General features: G+C 38.5%; 1 protein-coding gene across 1 annotated transcript in view; it reads right to left on the reverse strand.

Annotated features, from left to right (window-relative positions):
- Window positions 1-19,684, reverse strand: part of LOC306847488 (NACHT, LRR and PYD domains-containing protein 12-like) — a gene marked incomplete at both ends in the record, with an annotated part of 75,947 nt that extends 56,263 nt beyond the window's left edge. The window contains 9 exons of the mRNA XM_079381430.1: window positions 2,276-2,449; window positions 14,045-14,218; window positions 14,786-14,959; window positions 15,124-16,914; window positions 17,014-17,073; window positions 17,318-17,428; window positions 19,019-19,129; window positions 19,277-19,387; window positions 19,635-19,684. Of these exons, the coding sequence (XP_079237556.1) occupies window positions 2,276-2,449; window positions 14,045-14,218; window positions 14,786-14,959; window positions 15,124-16,914; window positions 17,014-17,073; window positions 17,318-17,428; window positions 19,019-19,129; window positions 19,277-19,387; window positions 19,635-19,684 (2,756 nt within the window). The remainder of the gene's footprint in view (window positions 1-2,275; window positions 2,450-14,044; window positions 14,219-14,785; window positions 14,960-15,123; window positions 16,915-17,013; window positions 17,074-17,317; window positions 17,429-19,018; window positions 19,130-19,276; window positions 19,388-19,634) is intronic.
- Window positions 19,685-19,966: the final 282 nt, after the last annotated feature.

The raw sequence follows: 19,966 nt of genomic DNA on the forward strand, positions 1-19,966 counted from the left end.
TTTTGATTATACTGTGTTGTAAATAAAATACAAATAATTAAAAAATAAAACATTTTTTCAGTCTCCTCACACTCGCTGTCTTACCTGCCTCAGTCACAGTCACACTGATGGCCCATTAGCAGCCTTTAGGGGAGGGCCCTTTGTCAATCAGGTGAGAATCACTTAATATTCAAGCCCATTACCACTCCCTCGCATATTGGCTTTCGATCACAAAACATGTCTTTAAAAATTTAAATCAATGTATTGTTTTCTGTGAGCAAATAAACAAGATGATTTTCACATAATCGTGAAGTAAATATTCTAGCCTACAAGATCTGGTTCTCAAAAGTCTTGTAAACAATTGTTCTGTATGTGTTTTATGGTCTTATTTCAGTGACTTCAAAATTTTAGTTTTTCACTAACCACGCATAAACGTTGATTTCTCAAAAACACAATCATGTACATAAATGCTGCTAACATATTATTGTAGCCCAGTTTGTGCTGTTTACAGTGTTATTAGACTTTAGCCATTTATATTTTTATAAGCAACTGAAAAAAGCACAAATGTCAGGGCATGTCGAAAGTTCTCCAGGTCCCCAAAACACCCTCAGGGCCCAGAGGGTTAACCTGCAGTTACAAACACATAATGTTTTGATATTTGAAACATCAAACACTGAATACTGATATTTGAAATTATTTTAAAATGAAAAGATACTTTGATGTGAAATTAAAACCGCCAGCAGGTGGCAGCGAGTCACTGTTAATAAGTGAGTCATTACCACTGAACCGAATCATTTAAAGGTTGATTTATTCAGGAACAAAACACCGTCATGATGCTCAGAGACGCAAAGCAGTGCTGGAGCTGTTTGAAATTATTTTTTTGTTGGCAAAATGGAGAAAAAACAGGCAATATGGTGTCTAAATGTTACGGGGTTGACGAGACGCGAGACGTGCGGATCCATTTGCAAGGCTTTATTAGCAAACATGGTCGTATACAGGCAGGGTCAATAGGCAGCAGACAGGTATGGCATAGGCAAGACACAAGAGCAATCCTAGAGCAAGCGTGGGTCGACGATCGGCAAACAGTATCCAAACAGGGCAAGGCATAGAGAATAATCCAGGAACACGGGCAGGAATCAAAACACAGGAAATCAAACAGGAAATACTAGGAACGCTTTGTAAGGTAGCTGGGCTAGACAATACTCGGCAGAGAGCAAGAGGAAGTCCCAGGTTAATATAGTGTGTGATTGGGTGATGGTGATTGCGAGATGGTTCTCAGGTGTGGGTGTGATCAGTGTGAACAGCTGTGTGTGTGTCGTCAGTGCAATGGATGATGGGAAATGGAGTCCAATGTGCTGTGTAGTGTGAAAGTCCATGTTGTGAGCGGGTGACCTCTGGTGGTGAGTGAGTGGAAGTGCATGGCCAGGATTCGTAACATAAAAACACAAGTCTCTTAATATTAAATATTAAATAAATTTAACATTTGTAATCATGATTATTTTTGCAGATAAATCTTCACTCTTCGTGTGATATTAACTAGGCTATATGAAATGATATATATACACATTGTCTGCTCCATATCTTGAATTTTGTGATGATTCTTAGTGCATTTTATTAGACTGAATCATGCAGTGAAAGAACACACTGTAAATACACACACGCTGTAGTCTAGACTTTATCACGTAATGTAAGCATGCGCTCTGTAGGTGGTTTGTTTGGATTTAGCTAAATACTGGATAATGTCAAATTACATATCGTTAAAATAACAATTACGATATTATCACAGACGATATATATCGCACACTCCTAGCTACACTCCTACCTTAAATTAACCGATAAATTATTTTGCTAACAAAACTTTGGTCAAACTTGTTTATTTTATGTAATGGAGAAATGTAATACACTGGCGAGATACTCAATGACTGCTCAGCCAAACACAGCTAAATCTAGCAGTTCAGACCTGCTTCTACGTGTGGTTTGAGGGATTCGTTTCAATATCATAGAAAATATCAGAACTGTTTAATTCTTTTGTAAATACCCCGAATCATAAACACATCTGTATGATAAAGCAGCTGTTTTTAGATCATTCACTCACCCTATAATCTCACCCTATAATATAGTAAGTATTTTAAAATTGTGTCAAAACTTTGGAAAGAATGTAATGAAGATAAAAACAGCATCCTTTTCAATTAACTGCCAGGACACTTTCTTTATGAAACAGTTTTGGTTTTCATTTTGTTCAAACTCAACAAAGAGCAACATTTAGGAGGATGCTGAAAGATTTATATCATCTTACCAGAGTTTCTCCAGTTTACAGTGAGGATCCTTCAGTAGATCAGAGAGCAGATTCACTCCTGAAGCTCCTAGTTTATTTCCAGTCAGATTCAGATATCTCAGGTGTGAGGGGTTTGATCTCAGAGCTGAAGCCAGAGCAGCCCAACCTTCATCTGTGACGCCACAATATCTCAACCTGTAGAGAACAATAACACTCTTCAGTCTCTCAGTTCAGGATCTATAGCTCAGATAAGCAGCAACTTAAAGCCTTGGCAACTCTCATGTATTTTTTTTATGTTAAAGACAAAAAATAAATTAAAATAAAGATACTATGAATGCTAAAATAATTAATCATGTATTATATAAATAACAAACTATAAAAGTATAATATATAGTACAGTTGATCATTTAACTGGTCGTGCTGTCGAGATAACCGCGCTATTGACGAGCATAACCTTTTCTTTTCACAAGATTAGGCCCTTCTTGTTTTATACTTCGTGCATATGAACTGAATATTAGTAAAGATAACAATGATAACAATGTGTGCCATGCTGATTTGTACAGAGGCTCAGTATATTTGCACTTAACAAGCCTGAACAGACAGGAATGACAGAGAGATCGACTGATCGCGTGTGATTAACTGTGTCTGTCCTTCAGGCCGAGTCAGGTATATTTGTGAAAACAGGTTATCATGTCCAAGGAAAGCGAAATCTGTCTTAGCATCGACGCTCTGCTGGTCAGCTGAGCCTTTAAAAGTGGCGCTCAAAGTTATAATGGTTTCAGCAGCTTGTTTCATTACATCTCTCTTTGAATAAATCAGTGTTTTTGAACGTGTAGTTGAATGAATGGTTTAACTCTGACGCGCGAGATCACATCGTTCAGTGCGTCACGTCATCAACTGATGAATTCAAATCTGCTTTCGCGCGCTGGCTGACGGGAGACAGATCGCACGCGCTGAGCGCTTCTTATATGATCACAAATATTCAGTGTTTTCAACCATATAATGCTTATTTCAGGTTTCAGACATTTAAATACACTTAAGTACAAGCAAAACCATACATTTAAAGTGCTGATGTCTATGGAAGCAACAATAATGATCCTTACAAATATAATCTGACGACATGTTTTATTGATATCATATACAGATTGTGTAGATAACTTTAAAGTTTACTCTGCTCTTCTCCCAGTTTACTGGAGTCTTACTGTAATGTGTTTTGGGAGGAGAGGATGAATTTACATGTTAATCCAACAGATCAGATTCAGCGCCCATCACCCGGTACAGATCAACTAACACAGTCATTATAAAAGTGTTTAAACTACCAAATACATTTACTTGCACATATTTCAGAATCGGAATATCAGATATTTCGTAATATAGTGAGCAAGTTTGTGAATATTTTGAATAAAAAAGGAAAAACTAAATAAAAGCGATCCATGTGTCATACAGGCTATTGTGACTGCAGTGTGTCACAAGCATGATGCGTCGCCATGGAAACAAACATTCTAAAATAATGGTCGCCTGAAAAAAACTCACCCTGGGGCTCAGCTAAAATATTTTAAATGCACGTGTGAAAGGGTTAAAGACTCACTCAAAGACAGTCTCTTACCGCCACCTTGTGGAGCAACAATAAACTGCACTGACTGACAGCCCGTCTACACGCAGGTGAAATATCAACAGATTATGATAGTTATTCTATATAAATAGTTTTATATATATATAGGCTAACAATAGATTAACGATTTTATGGTCAGGTTTATGTTTTGTTATGTGGATCGTTATTTTGTCATTCTCTTCTGTTTACTTCACTTCCTGTTTCAACACAATTTAGTTTCCGTTTCATTGGATTCTGAATATGACTTCATTACATTGTAACATACACACAGATTATGGGCATATATATATATATATATATATATATATATATATATATATATGCGGTCTTTGCGGGGTCCTGGGCTAACACAGCTTTGTGGCCCCCCCTAACCCCCCCTTCTATTACACACCAATCAAAATCAAAAATGTGATCAAACACTGTAGGCTATAAAGACGCGCACAATATACTCGTGAAATAAAAACAAACACAATGCGCATGTCATAATCCCATAGGAGGCAAAAAAAATATGTACATAAACAATATTATCGAGTAATAATCTTACAAGTCAGCGACAGACCAGCAGAAACAATTAAATATCACTCACCACTAAAAGAGCTTCTTTCTGCTCTTCTTATAATGCGCTAGAAGTTATAGACATTTTAAAAATGTATAATTTTGTTTCTCTATTTAACAACATTTACTTACAATAGTGAAAGACATCTTCCCTGAGGTATTTATATTTATTACGCATCGACAAACACAACAGCAGTTGACCGTGCTGTACAAATAAAATAAAACCCAGTAAAAAGAAAAACATCAGTAAACTCAAAAGTTAATCCGTCCTTCGGATGAGACGTTAAACTGAGGTCCTGACTCTCTGTGGTCGTTAAAAATCCCAGGATGTCCTTCGAAAAAGAGTAGGGGTGTAACCCCGGCATCCTGGCCAAATCCCTGGCCTCTGACCATCATGGCCTCCTAATCATCCCCCTACACTAATTGGCTTCATCACTCTGTCTCCTCTCCACCAGTAAGCTGGTGTGTGGTGGGTGTTCTGGCGCAATATGGCTGCCGTCGCATCATCCAGGTGGATGCTGCACATTGGTGGTGGTTGAGGAGATTCCCCCCCTTCTATGTAAAGCGCTTTGAGGACCCAGAAAAGCGCTATATAAATGTAACTAATTATTAATTATTATTATTATTAATTTAACATATACAAACTTAAAGTTTAAAAAGCCACGCTAAGAAAATAAGATTAGACAGAATTTGAAGCTTTCACAGATAAAGGAAAGTTATTCCATAGCCTCGGTCCAACTATTGTCTGTTTGGATGTAGACAACTGCTTACTTCCGGCTTTGCTACTGTTCGGACGCTCTTGCACTTGCTCTGCGCTTTGCTCCCTATTTTTGCACTTTTATCAGATCTCTCTAAGATTTTAACTTCAGCAGATCAGCACAGTGCTCAGACAACACATTTTTTGGGGAAAATTAATATTCTTTCCCAGCAGTTTACATTCCAGAGACGGAAAAACACAGCTGTCTACATCCAAACAGACGAGAGAAAATGCCTCCCGTGGAATCTACTTGCTGCAGAAACTGTCACAGACTTCTACAAAGGATTGTGGTTCTTGAAACAAAGTTACTTGCTGGACTTCCAAATCAGGTGGAACACACAGCAGATGGTCATCACGGACCCCCTCAGCATACAGCCGGTGAGTCCTGTGAATCTCAACAGTTTATACATGTAGAGGAAAAAGCCGAAACAGATCGACAGACAAATCGATGGCACAAACAGGGAGCGAGACCCAAAGGCAATCGAGACATCAGATTATCACGAGTATCTCGTATTGCTGCCGTAGCATCCTCTACCCCAGATACGGCTATGACAAGACTTGTAAACACTGGTATCCTACCACCCCCTATACATCTTGAGAACAGATTTGAAGCATTAATGAATGTGGGTGAGGAATCCGCAAATGTGCCTAAACACGGATCGAATCAGCCAACAGCTAACATCGCTACTAACAGGCGCTCAAGGTCGAGCAGACAGCGGCTTTCAGGTCAGAGCGCAGCCGAGCCCAGGACTCTGATAGTGGGTGATGCTATTATCAGAAACATCAGTTGCAGGACTACAACTACATGCTGCTTTCCTCAAGCAACCGTCTCTGACGTGAACAAAGAACTTCGGAACATTCTGATGAAGCACAAGACTGCAAATCGAGTCATCATCCATGTGGGGAAGAATGATATTTGGAAGGAGCAGTCAGAACTCCTTAAGAAGGATTTCAGTGAACTCTTTGAAACTCTTCAAAGTCTTGAAGTCCAGTCGTTCATCAGTGGACCACTCCCAGCAAGGGGAACTAACATGTTCTCACGGTTGCTTGGGCTAAATACATGGCTACAAAGAACCTGCAGTATAAAAGGAGTCAACTTCATCGACAACTTCAATCTTTTCTGGGGCCACAGACAACTGTTTAAACTGGATGGCCTCCACCTAAACAGACTCGGTGCAAGAGTGCTAAAAGACAATATCTATTTCTCCCTCCGTCATCCTTCAGCGGTATGTGCCAATCTACTCGGCCTGAATGGCACACACACCTGGACAGAATATGAGTGACCACAGGACTTCATGTCAGCTTTTGAGTCAACATGTAGTTGACAAATCCCACAAGGATACTGATAACACCACGCAGCCACAACAAGCACTGCTCATGGACATCCCAGCTGAGCCCTGCCCACAGAGCTCATCACATGCAGACTGTGACGTATTACAACAGCTCCAAGACTCAGCACCCAAGGACGACTTTCTGGAAAACAGCATCTCACAGCCACCGGAAACACCAGAGCCAGAGCCCTGCTCACCAGACACACTTTCCCTCTCTCCAGCATCCCCACTTCTAAGCTTCTCACAGAAAATGGAGGAACTGGTGTATGCTGGGACCAAACTCTCCCACTCTTTCGCTGCAAGCCCCCAGATATCAACTAAAAAATGGCGGGCCCCACAACCACCAAAAACTGCAGGCCCAGCTCACCCACCTCCTCCTGCGAGAGCTCTCCGGCCGCTGCCACAACGCCAGGGCCCAAACCCCTCTCCATCTGGTGTAGGTGAACCAAAAACAACTGATAACAGCTCTCAGTGATATGTGTCGGGTCCCCGCTATATTAGCCACAACATTCACAAATGTTTACAGAACAAGCGGGAACCCAGCATGCCTATTTCTGTTTTATCACGCGATAGAAAGTCTAAGGCCTCCTCAAGCCGTACGGCTGACCCATCTAACCTGCGGCCTATAATGCATCAATCCAAGACTGCTGTAGAGACAAAATGTAATTCCATCAAGTTAGCATTTTTAAATATTCGCTCACTTAAAAATAAATCATTTCTGATCAACAAATTAATAACCACAAACAACCTGGATTTTATGTTTCTAAATGAAACATGGTTAGAAGACAGCTGCAGTGCAACAATCCTTAATGAAACAGCTCCTCCTAACTTTAATTTTATAAGTGTCTGCAGGACTGTTAGGAGAGGTGGAGGTGTAGCTGCTCTGTTTAAAGATGTTTATCAGTGCAAGCAAATGTCATTTGGTCAGTATTTGTCTTTTGAACACCTAGGTATTGTGCTGAAAGGTGCTCCACGCACCCTGTTTATCATTATTTACAGGCCTCCAAAATATTCTCCAGCCTTTGTTGATGAGTTCACTGAACTGTTATCAATGATTTCCTTAGAGTTTGACTGTTTTGCTATTGCAGGGGATTTTAATATTCACATAGATAATGCAGAAATCAAAACTACAAAAGAAATTATAACTATTTTAAACACTTTTGACCTGAGTCAGCATGTGCACGGACCCACACACAATCGTGGACACACCCTAGATTTACTCATCAGTAGAGGTCTAAACATCTCATCCATTGATTTTTTGATCTCAGTCACCACTGAATCTAGGTCTGTCTCTATCAGTAAGGATGCATTAACGAGAACACAAGTGCGCTATTTAAGGCAATATCATTAACACCAAGCATTTCTGCAGACCCTGTTGATCTTCTCCTGGAGTCATTTAACTCAAAAATTAAATATGTTATTGATGATATTGCCCCGATAAAGGTCAGCAAGAAGACGGGGAAACAGAAATCAATTTGGAGAAAATCAACAGCACTTCAGAGCATGAAAAGACAATGCAGAAAAGCTGAGCGGATGTGGCGGAAGACGAAACTCGAAATTCACTATAGCATCTATAAAGACAGCCTTCATGCTTTCAATGTGGAACTAGCCACAGCTAGACAGACTTTCTTTTCAAACCTTATAAACAGTAACTTAAACAACACTCTTTTTGCGACTGTTGAGAGACTGACAAACCCCCCAAGTCAGATTCCCAATGAAATGCTCTCCGACAGCAAATGCAATGAGTTTGCTTCCTTCTTTTCTGAGAAGATCAATAATATCAGAAAGGAGATTGGCACATCCTCAAGTTATGCAGAGGTCACACAGATTCGACCGCAATTTCAAAAAGAAGTGACTATGTGTGTTTTTAAAAAAATTGATAACAAAATTTTGGAAGAAATAGTACAGCACCTTAAATCTTCAACCTGCTATCTTGACACACTTCCCACATCCTTTTTCAAAAATGTGCTTAACTGTTTAGAAGCTGATCTCTTAGAAGTGGTGAACGCCTCACTTCTTTCTGGGACTTTTCCAAACTCCCTCAAAACTGCAGTTGTTAAGCCCTTTCTGAAAAAGCACAATCTTGATAACACCATGTTGAGCAACTATAGACCCATATCAAATCTTCCTTTCATAGGTAAGATTATTGAAAAGGTAGTTTTTAATCAGCTGAACAACTACTTAAACTCAAATAGATACCTGGACAATTTTCAATCTGGTTTCCGAGCACATCACAGCACAGAGACAGCACTCATTAAGATAATAAATGATATTCGCCTCAATTCTGATTCTGGCAAAATATCAGTGCTGGTACTACTAGATCTTAGTGCTGCGTTTGACACTGTCGATCATAACATACTTCTAGAGAGACTGGAAAACTGGGTCGGGCTTTCTGGGATGGCACTCAAATGGTTCAGGTCATACTTAGAAGGGAGAGGTTATTATGTGAGTATAGGAGAGCATAAGTCTAAGTGGACGGCCATGACATGTGGAGTCCCACAAGGCTCAATTCTTGCACTGCTCTTGTTTAGCCTGTATATGCTCCCACTAAGTCAGATAATGATGAAGAACCAAATTGCCTATCACAGCTATGCTGATGATACCCAGATTTACCTAGCCTTATCTCCAAATGACTACAGCCCCATTGACACCCTCTGCCAATGCATTGATGAAATTAACAGTTGGATGTGCCAGAACTTTCTTCAGTTAAACAAGGAGAAAACTGAAGTCATTGCATTTGGAAACAAAGATGAAGTTCTCAAGGTGAATGCATACCTTGACTCTAGGGGTCAAACAACGAAAAATCAAGTCAGAAATCTTGGGGTGATTCTGGAGACAGACCTTAGTTTCAGTAGTCATGTCAAAGCAGTAACTAAATCAGCATACTATCATCTCAAAAACATTGCAAGAATTAGATGTTTTGTTTCCAGTCAAGACTTGGAGAAACTTGTTCATGCCTTTATCACCAGCAGGGTGGATTACTGTAATGGTCTCCTCACCGGCCTTCCCAATAAGACCATTAGACAACTGCAGCTCATCCAGAACGCTGCTGCTAGGATTCTGACTAGAACCAGAAAATCTGAGCATATCACACCAGTCCTCAGGTCCTTACACTGGCTTCCAGTTACATTTAGTATTGATTTTAAAGTACTTTTACTTGTTTATAAATCACTCAATGGCCCAGGACCTAAATATATTGCTGATATGCTCACTGAATATAAACCGAACAGACCAAATACCAAGGGTTCACACAAAACAAGGGGAGTCTGCTTTTTTCTATTATGCGGCCTGCAGTTGGAACCAGCTTCCAGAAGAGATCAGATGTGCTAAAACATTAGCCACATTTAAATCAAGACTCAAAACTCATCTGTTTAACTGTGCATTTGTTGAATGAGCACTGTGCTATTTGTCCAAACTGACTGCAATGAATTTTATGTATAATCATTTTCTTTAAATTCATTTTAAATCAATTTCTATATCATTTTAAAATTCCTTGTTTTTATTATTTTTATTTCCATGTTTTTACAGATTTTTAATGTCTATTTGACTTTCTTTTATGTAAAGCACTTTGAATTACCACTGTGTATGAAATGTGCTATATAAATAAACTTGCCTTGCCTTGCCTATTGCAAATAGTATGTTTTCTAGCTGGATGTTGTGCTTACGATCAATAATCACGTCTCTTTGCATTCGATCAAACTGATTTATTTATAATATAACCTTAAGTAACAATTGTTGTATATTAAATACAAAAATATTATATTTGTTTCTGGTTAATTCACTGAACATCTGTACACATTTATTATAGAAATACTATATAAAGGATCTCAAATTCATGGATTTTTATTTTTTTTTCTTGCAATGTTCATTAGTTATTAATTAATATTACTATAGCTCAGCAAACACTGGTATAAATGATGATATATGATTTTTTCCTTTTACTGCTTTGGTAAGAATGTACCTGCTAAAGTGTTAAATGTGGTCATGTTTTATCAGTGTAGTGATTGTTGTCAGCGTGACTTACTGAACTGATCTGGATTCTTTAATCACAGGCAGCAGCTTCTGAAGAACTTCATCTGCTGTATTTTGGGCTCCAATAAACTGTTTTAGATTAAACTCATCCATCTTCTGCTCTGATGTCAGCAACACATAAACCAGAGCTGACCACTGTGAAGAGGAGAGTTTGGTTTCTCCTATTTGTCCAGATCTCAGATAATCTTGCATCTCCTGCATCAGTGAATCATCACCCAGTTCATTCAGACAGTGGAACAGATTGATGGCTCTCTCTGAAGAATGATTCTCCCTGATCTTCTGTTTGATAAACTCAACTGTTTCCTCTTTTTTATAGGAGCTTCCTGTCTGTATCAGTAGTTCTCGTAAGAGAGTCTGATTGGACTCCAATGAAAGACCCAGAAGGAAACGCAGGAAAAGGTCCAGATGTCCATTCTTACTCAGTAAAGCTTCATCTACAGCTCTCTGATGTAGACCAGATAATGAAACATTTTTCTTCTGATTTAAAATCTTAGAGAACACACTTTGTTTTGTTTGGTCAAACACATTTATGTAGTTCTTTGTAAAGGAGAGATGTGCATATAGAGCTGCTAGATGTTCCTGTATGCTCAGATGAACAAAGCAGAAGACTTTCCCCTGATACAAGCCAGACTCCTCTCTGAAGATCTGAGTGCACAATCCTGAGTACACTGATGCTTCTGTCTCATCAATGCCACACTCTCTCAGGTCCTCCTCATAGAAGATCAGGTTGCCTTTCACAAGCTGCTGAAAAGCCAGTTTCCCCAGTTTGAGGATCATGTCTTCATCTGTCCCCTTCTTCTCATAGTCCTTCTCATTTTTGATGTTGGTCTGAAGGATCAGGAAGTGTGTGTACATTTGAGTGAGAGTCTTGGGAATCTCTCCACTCTCTGCTCGACTCAACATCTTCTCCAGAACAGCGGCTGAGATCCAGCAGAACACTGGGATGTGGCACATGATGTAGAGGCTCCTTGATGACTTCAGGTGTGAGATGACTGTATTGGCCAGACTCTGATCACTGATTCTCTTCCTGAAGTATTCCTCCTTCTGTGGCTCATTGAAGCCTCGTACCTCTGTCACTCGATGAACACACTCAGAGGGGACGAGATCAGCTGCTGCTGGTCTGGAGGTGATCCAGATGAGAGCAGAGGGAAGCAGATTGCCCACAATCAGGTTCATCAGCAGCACGTCCACTGAGGCTGATTCAGATTTATTACACAGTTTCACTTTACTCTTAAAGTCCAGAGACAGACAACACTCATCCAGACCATCAAAGATGAACAACACTTTATATTCATCACTGGATATTTCCATTTCTTTGGTTTCAGGGGAAAAGACATGAAGAAGATCTGAAAGACTGAGTGTTTTGTCCTTCATCAGATTAATTTCTCTGAAAGGAAGTGGAAATATGAGCTGGACGTCCTGATTCTCTTTCCCTTCAGCCCAGTCCAGGATGAACTTCTGCACAGAGACTGTATTTCCAATGCCAGCGACTCCCTTTGTCAGCACAGTTCTGATGCTTTTGTCTTGTCCAGATAAAGGTCTAAAGATGTCATTGCATTTGATGGCTGTGTCCTCTGTTGCTGCTCTCCTGGATTGTGTCTCAATCTGTCTCACCTCATGCTCATTATTGATCTCTCCACTCTCACTCTCTGTGATGTAGAGCTCTGTGTAGATCTCATTCAGGAGTGCTGGGTTTCCCTGCGTCGCTGTTCCCTCATACAGACGCTCAAACTTCTTCCTCAGATTTGATTTAAGCATTCTTTGAATCAGTTGAAAGTTATGACTGAAATATTAAAAAACAGGTTACAACATAAATAAAGTTTTCACAAAAATTACAGTTTTATAAAATGATAAACTTTACATTTCAGCCTTTAAACCATTTTTAAGAAAATGGATAAGTAAAAAATATTAATTATATTGATTTTAGCAATTTTTATCAATAAATTCTTATATAAATTAAATAACATGAATTACAGGTGTGCGAAATTGGCAAAAAATTATATCTTGATATTTTCTGGTATTTTATCGATAACAATAATTAGACGATATTTTGCTGAGTGTGTTATTGTGCTGGTATCTTCAAGATTACCGTGGACAGCTGACTCCTGAATTCTTTTGATATTCTTCATATTCTGTGTGGTCAGTTCACAGCAGTGAGAGAAATTAATCTTTTCCAACAAGTTTTATGGGCATTTTTACCTTTAAGCCATTTTTTCTAAAAGTTTGCATCATCTTTTGACTCAAATTCTTGCATTTGGGCTGTTACCAAGCAAATGAAATCAGTATCAATAAAATGTATAAATTATTTATAAACTTTAAGTGGCATTAATATGTATTTACACACTCTTCAATGAAGCTCAGAGGGACATAGAATGCTAACCTGCAGTTACAAATGCATAAATGATGTTTTGATATTTGAAACATATGAAATTATTTACAAAAATGAAGATACTTTGAATATGAAATTAAAACCGCCAGCAGGTGGCAGCGAGTCACTGTTAATAAGCGAGTCATTGCGATTGAACTGAATCGTTTAAAAGGTTGATTCATTCAGGAACAAAACACCATCATGTTGCTCAGAGATGCAAAAACAGAGCTGTGGCTGTGTTTGGAATTATTTTTGTTGGAGAAACAGAGCAAAAGCAGGACATATGGTGTCTAAAACGTAAGTCTCTTAATATTAACTTCTTGTTTATTGTACTGTTGCATAAAATCAAAATCACATTTGTAACCATACTGACTTTTGGAGAAAAGATGGCACTCTTCACGTGATGAAATGATATACCGTAAATATAGGCTATACATTTTCTGCCCCCGTATCTTAAATTACGTGATCATTGTAAATGTATTTTAATAGACTGAATCGTGCAGTGAAACTCATACTGCACTAGTTTAACCTGTTATCAGATTCATTCTCTGACAGCAGGTGTTGCGTTTGGCTGAAATATAAGGGTTTTCTGGTAAAAGACAGAACACAAAGCAGCGCAGCACCAGACTTTTTTAATGAAATCATAGCCTTTTGAAGTTTAATCTTCATATTCAGCCATATCGCAATTCTGGTCTTACCGTCTCCAAATTTAAGACCTCTTGAAATCATAATTAAGACTTTCTTAGGCCCTGCGGACACCCTGAAAACACATCATTATGGATCGAATGAGCATTTTTTAATTAATCTATTTAAACAAAACTGTTGTATCTCAAAGCAGCTGATGTGTGCTCATTTAAATATTTTTTTACAAAAACTCAATCATTTCGTTTTTTTTAAGAACTTTAAAATCCTTCACACATCTTTACGAACACAGTTGTAACATTTTCATCTTACCCAATAATATTTTATGTTAATATAAAATATCATAAGTGAAAATATGTAAGACACTTTGGAAAGAGTCTAATGAAGACAAAAGCAACATTCCCATTAGTAATTTCACAGTACTTTTTTAAAATCATTATTCACCATATGAGTAAAACAGAGGGGGATGTTGAGACATTTTATACAAACTTACCTCAGTATCTCCAGTCTACAGAGAGGATCCTTCAGTAGATCAGAGAGCAGATTCACTCCTGAAGCTCCTAGTTTATTTCCAGTCAGATCCAGTTCTCTCAGGTGTGAGGGGTTTGATCTCAGAGCTGAAGCCAGAGCAGCACAACCTTCATCAGTGATGCCACAATCCCTCAACCTGTAGAGAACAATAACACTCTTCAGACTCTCAGTTCAGGATCTACAGCTCAGATAAGCAAGAACTTCACAATCAGAAAGAGAAACTTAATCCACAACATGATGAACAGATCCAGTTTTAGGCTCAGACCCACTTCTACATGGTAATTCAGGGGGTCATTTCAAAACCATAAAACTCTAAAAATCAAAAATTTTTATGAAAGTACCTCAAAATCCTCAACACATGTACCAAATGAAAACAGTTGTCATATCTTCATATTATCTATATACAGTAGCAAAGAAAGTAATTATTTTACTCAAACAGTAGAGAATGGTCTATGAGCAACACCAAGATCATTGGATCAGTTCCAAGGAATGCAACGCAAGACGCCTTGGACAATAGCATCTGCTAATTGTATTCAAGTAAAGAAAATGATGTCATACACCTTGAAAATAATCTAATTAAGTTTAAGAAAACATTATTTTCAGTTATCTGAATGTACTTTTTTGCTTTACTTTTAACTTGTATATTTATTATTCACAGTGGGATGATAATGAAGGAGCATGTTGGACTTTTATACACTCTTACCTCAGTTTCTCAAGTTTACAGTGAGGATCCTTCAGTAGATCAGAGAGCAGATTCACTCCTGACGCTCCTACTTTATTTCCAGACAGATCCAGGTGTCTCAGGTGTGAGGGGTTTGATCTCAGAGCTGAAGCCAGAGCAGCACAACCTTCATCTGTGACGCCACAATCACTCAACCTGTAGAGAACAATAACACTCTTCAGTCTCTCAGTTCAGCAAACACTGGTATAAATGATGATATATGATTTTTTCCTTTTACTGCTTTGGTAAGAATGTACCTGCTAAAGTGCTAAATGTGGTCATGTTTTATCAGTGTAGTGATTGTTGTTAGCGTGACTTACTGAACTGATCTGGATTCTTTAATCACAGGCAGCAGCTTCTGAAGAACTTCATCTGCTGTATTTTGGGCTCCAATAAACTGTTTTAGATTAAACTCATCCATCTTCTGCTCTGATGTCAGCAACACATAAACCAGAGCTGACCACTGTGAAGAGGAGAGTTTGGTTTCTCCTATTTGTCCAGATCTCAGATAATCTTGGATCTCCTGCATCAGTGAACGATCACCCAGTTCATTCAGACAGTGGAACAGATTGATGGCTCTCTCTGAAGAATGATTCTCCCTGATCTTCTGTTTGATAAACTCAACTGTTTTCTCTTTGTTATAGGAGCTTCTTAACCGTGTCAGTAGTTCTCGTAAGAGAGTCTGATTGGACTTCATCGAGAGACCCAGAAGAAAACGCAGGAAAAGGTCCAAATGTCCATTTTTACTTCGTAAAGCTTCATCTACAGCTCTCTGATGCAGCTTAGATGCTGAATGATATTTAAGCCAGTTTAAAATATTAGAGAACACACTTTGTTTTGTTTGGTCAAACACATTTATGTAGTTCTTTGTAAAGGAGAGATGTGCATATAGAGCTGCTAGATGTTCCTGTATGCTCAGATGAACAAAGCAGAAGACTTTCCCCTGATACAAGCCAGACTCCTCTCTGAAGATCTGAGTGCACAATCCTGAGTACACTGATGCTTCTGTCTCATCAATGCCACACTCTCTCAGGTCCTCCTCATAGAAGATCAGGTTGCCTTTCACAAGCTGCTCAAAAGCCAGTTTCCCCAGTTTGAGGATCATGTCTTCATCTGTCACCTTCTTCTCATAGTCCTTCTCATGTTTGATGTTGGTCTGAAGGATCAGGAAGTGCGTGTACATTTGAGTGAGAGTCTTGGGAATCTCTCCTCTCTCTGCTCGACTCAACATCTTCTCCAGAACAGCGGCTGAGATCCAGCAGAACACTGGGATGTGGCACATGATGTAGAGGCTCCTTGATGACTTCAGGTGTGAGATGACTGTATTGGCCAGACTCTGATCACTGATTCTCTTCCTGAAGTATTCCTCCTTCTGTGGCTCATTGAAGCCTCGTACCTCTGTCACTCGATGAACACACTCAGAGGGGACGAGATCAGCTGCTGCTGGTCTGGAGGTGATCCAGATGAGAGCAGAGGGAAGCAGATTGCCCACAATCAGGTTCATCAGCAGCACGTCCACTGAGGCTGATTCAGATTCATTACACAGTTTCACTTTACTCTTAAAGTCCAGAGACAGACGACACTCATCCAGACCATCAAAGATGAACAACACTTTATATTCATCACTGGATATTTCCATTTCTTTGGTTTCAGGGAAAAAGACATGAAGAAGATCTGAAAGACTGAGTGTTTTGTCCTTCTTTAGATTGATTTCTCTGAAAGGCAGTGGAAATATGAGCTGGACGTCCTGATTCTCTTTCCCTTCAGCCCAGTCCAGGATGAACTTCTGCACAGAGACTGTTTTTCCAATGCCAGCGACTCCCTTTGTCAGCACAGTTCTGATGGGTTTTTCTTGTCCAGATAAAGGTCTAAAGATGTGATTGCATTTGATGGCTGTGTCCTCTGTTGCTGCTCTCCTGGATTGTGTCTCAATCTGTCTCACCTCATGCTCATTATTGATCTCTCCACTCTCACTCTCTGTGATGTAGAGCTCTGTGTAGATCTCATTCAGGAGTGCTGGGTTTCCCTGCGTCGCTGTTCCCTCATACAGACGCTCAAACTTCTTCCTCAGATTTGATTTGAATCTGCTTTGGACCAGCTGAGTGTTGTGACTGAAAGTATAAAACATTAGATTAAGAGATAATTTAGATGAGTAAAACTGATAAAATAAATAAAAAAATCTCCTGACAGCCTAGACAGAAATATTGTACCTCAGATTAGACGGCATGCGTTTTCCCCCAAATATTCCTGGAGTGTCCGTTAACTGCTCACTAATTATACACAAACATGGACAGAACAGAGACAATACAATTGAGCAGTGAAAAACAGTCGAAAAATCAAATGTGTGGAAGCGAAATTTGTACAATTTTGTTGAAATAACACAGAATTACCTTGTAAATTAACGTCTCATTCAGAATGATCAAAACCAAACTATCTAATCTATTCGCACATTCTCGTTTGATTGTGAATAGACTGTGAATATATTCACAATCTATTTAAAAAGAGATGTTGTACCTCAGATCAGGTGATGTGTGTCTTCCCTCAAATTTTAACGGTTCGAGCATAGACTGGTTACTCTTCATGGACACACAGCTGGGCTCTGGTGAGATTGATCTGTCACTTTGGCTTCAACAGAATAGAAACAATAGAGAATAGAATAGAATAGAATAGAATAGAATAGAATAGAATAGAATAGAATAGAATAGAATAGAATAGAAGGGGGAAAAAATCATACAGTTGATTTTATGTGTAGTACTGGTATATTAATATAACAATGAAAACACATGAAAGGTATATTCAGTAACTTTAAATGAACTGATAAAATAATACAAATGAAAACCTGAATAATCATTTCTTTACTGAAAAACATCCACAGATTGTGTTATCTATGTTAGTTATCTACCTGTATCTAGCTTTATCTGCTGTTTTGGATATTGATATTGCTATTGGTATTTGCCTGCTTCACTGTTATGTTATTTACTTGTATTTATGTTAACACCATATATGCTTTGATATAAAAATGTTTGCACTTGCAATACTTGCTTTGTTATGATGAATAAGCGACAGTTGTGAATGTTAGATGTCTGAGTTTAATGCTCTGTATTCAACCACAAAGTTTAACAAGAAGGTAGAAGGTACATAGTGGTGAAGAGACTACAGAATAGTAGAGTGCCAGATGCAGACAGCAACGGAAGCAACAGAGGAAGCACATCTGTCATTGATATGTAGTTGAAATTACTCAAAAACAAGCAATAATAATAATAATAATAATAATAATATGTAACATTTATATAGTGCTTTTCTGGGCACTCAAAGCACTTTACATAGAAGAGGGAATCTCATAGATATATATGTGTAGATGCCTCATTAGCAACTGTTTCTATTGGCCACGATATGTAAGACATTTGGAATGGTCTGTGAACCCTTGAGGGCAATTTGACTGTGTGCGTCCACAACAGCAAGTTATATGCATGTATATCTTTGAATATTCATTGATTATTATGGTGAATGATGTCAAGTTGACTGTTCCAAAATGGCAGACGCGTCAAAGTATCTGGAGCGGTTGAATGTGGCATCTATACATATCTATGGGGAATCTCCTCAACCACCACCAATGTGCAGCATCCACCTGGAAGATTCAACGGCAGCCATATTGCGCCAGAACCCCCACCACACACCGGCTTATTGATGGAGAGGAGGAGGAGTGAGGAAGCCATTATTGCATTTTCAAGATGGCATCTGGTGGTGTGTTGGCTGCTCTACTATTAATATTCGATAAAATACTCGGACTGGCGATATCAGACCCATCCTCTGCCATTAATCCAGTTGAAACAGATGCAATAGAACTTTGTTTTAGTCGCTTTCTGAAGTTTGTGACATTATTTTTCATTTAAAGTGTTAATTTTGCCCCAATGACACAGTTTCATTGTGCATTCTTAAGGATGGCTCTGATATCGCCAGTCTGAGTATTTTATAGAATATTAATAGTCTTAAGTAAGCTATTATTGAGCCCATTTTAAAGAAAGCTTATGACTTAACAAATTACTGTCCAATATCAAAACTTCCCATCCTATCTAAGATATTGGAAAAAGTTGTCTTGAGACAACTAACTACTTTTTTTCCAAGAATAATATCTTAGATAAATTCCAGTCTGGCTTTAGATGTAGACATAGTACTGAGACAGCGCTCTGGTTTATTTAAAAAGAGATGTTGTACCTCAGATCAGGTGATGTGTGTCTTCCCTCAAATTTTATCGGTTCAAGCATAGACTGGTTACTCTTCATGGACACACAGCTGGGCTCTGGTGAGTTTGATCTGTCACTTTGGCTTCAACAGAATAGCAACATTGGAAAAGAGATAATATAGTAGACAAGAATCCAACTGGTTGATTTTACATGAAAATAAATTCCACACAGGAAAGATGTCTATCTAAAAAAATTATATTCACAATCTATTTAAAAAGAGATGTTGTACCTCAGATCAGGTGATGTGTGTCTTCCCTCAAATTTTATCGGTTCGAGCATAGACTGGTTACTCTTCATAGACACACAGCTGGGCTCTGGTGAGATTGATCTGTCACTTTGGCTTCAACAGAATAGAAACAATAGAGAATAGAATAGAATAGAATAGAATAGAATAGAATAGAATAGAATAGAATAGAATAGAATAGAAGGGGAAAATCATACAGTTGATTTTATGTGTAGTACTGGTATATTAATATAACAAAGAAAACATGAAAACACATGAAAGGTATATTCAGTAACTTTAAATGAATGTTGACAGATCACTACACCAGCCCTGGAAAACATCATACGAAGACAATTTAACATACCTGCATCCTGGAGAAAAATCTCCATCTCTGGATGCTTGTGTGTCCTCCATGATTCATTCAGTCTTCATGAAGCTGCGCAGGTACGTCTGATGAGACAGAAACACTCAGATACAACAACATTCAAGAAGTATGTGTTTATAGGAAACAAAAGATTCTGACTTCTGATTTCTAATCAGTAATCAAGATTTTACTTCTGGCTTAATTATTTCCTTAATGTATGTAATAATGTATGAATGTTAAGTGTTGTGGGGACCCCAGGAAGACTAGCAATGCTTCAGGGCATAGTTAATGGGCATCCAAATAAATAAATAAACAAAACAAAAAAATAAATT

This window comes from Barbus barbus (assembly GCF_936440315.1).
Source record: "Barbus barbus genome assembly, chromosome: 27".
Taxonomy (NCBI): domain Eukaryota; kingdom Metazoa; phylum Chordata; class Actinopteri; order Cypriniformes; family Cyprinidae; genus Barbus; species Barbus barbus.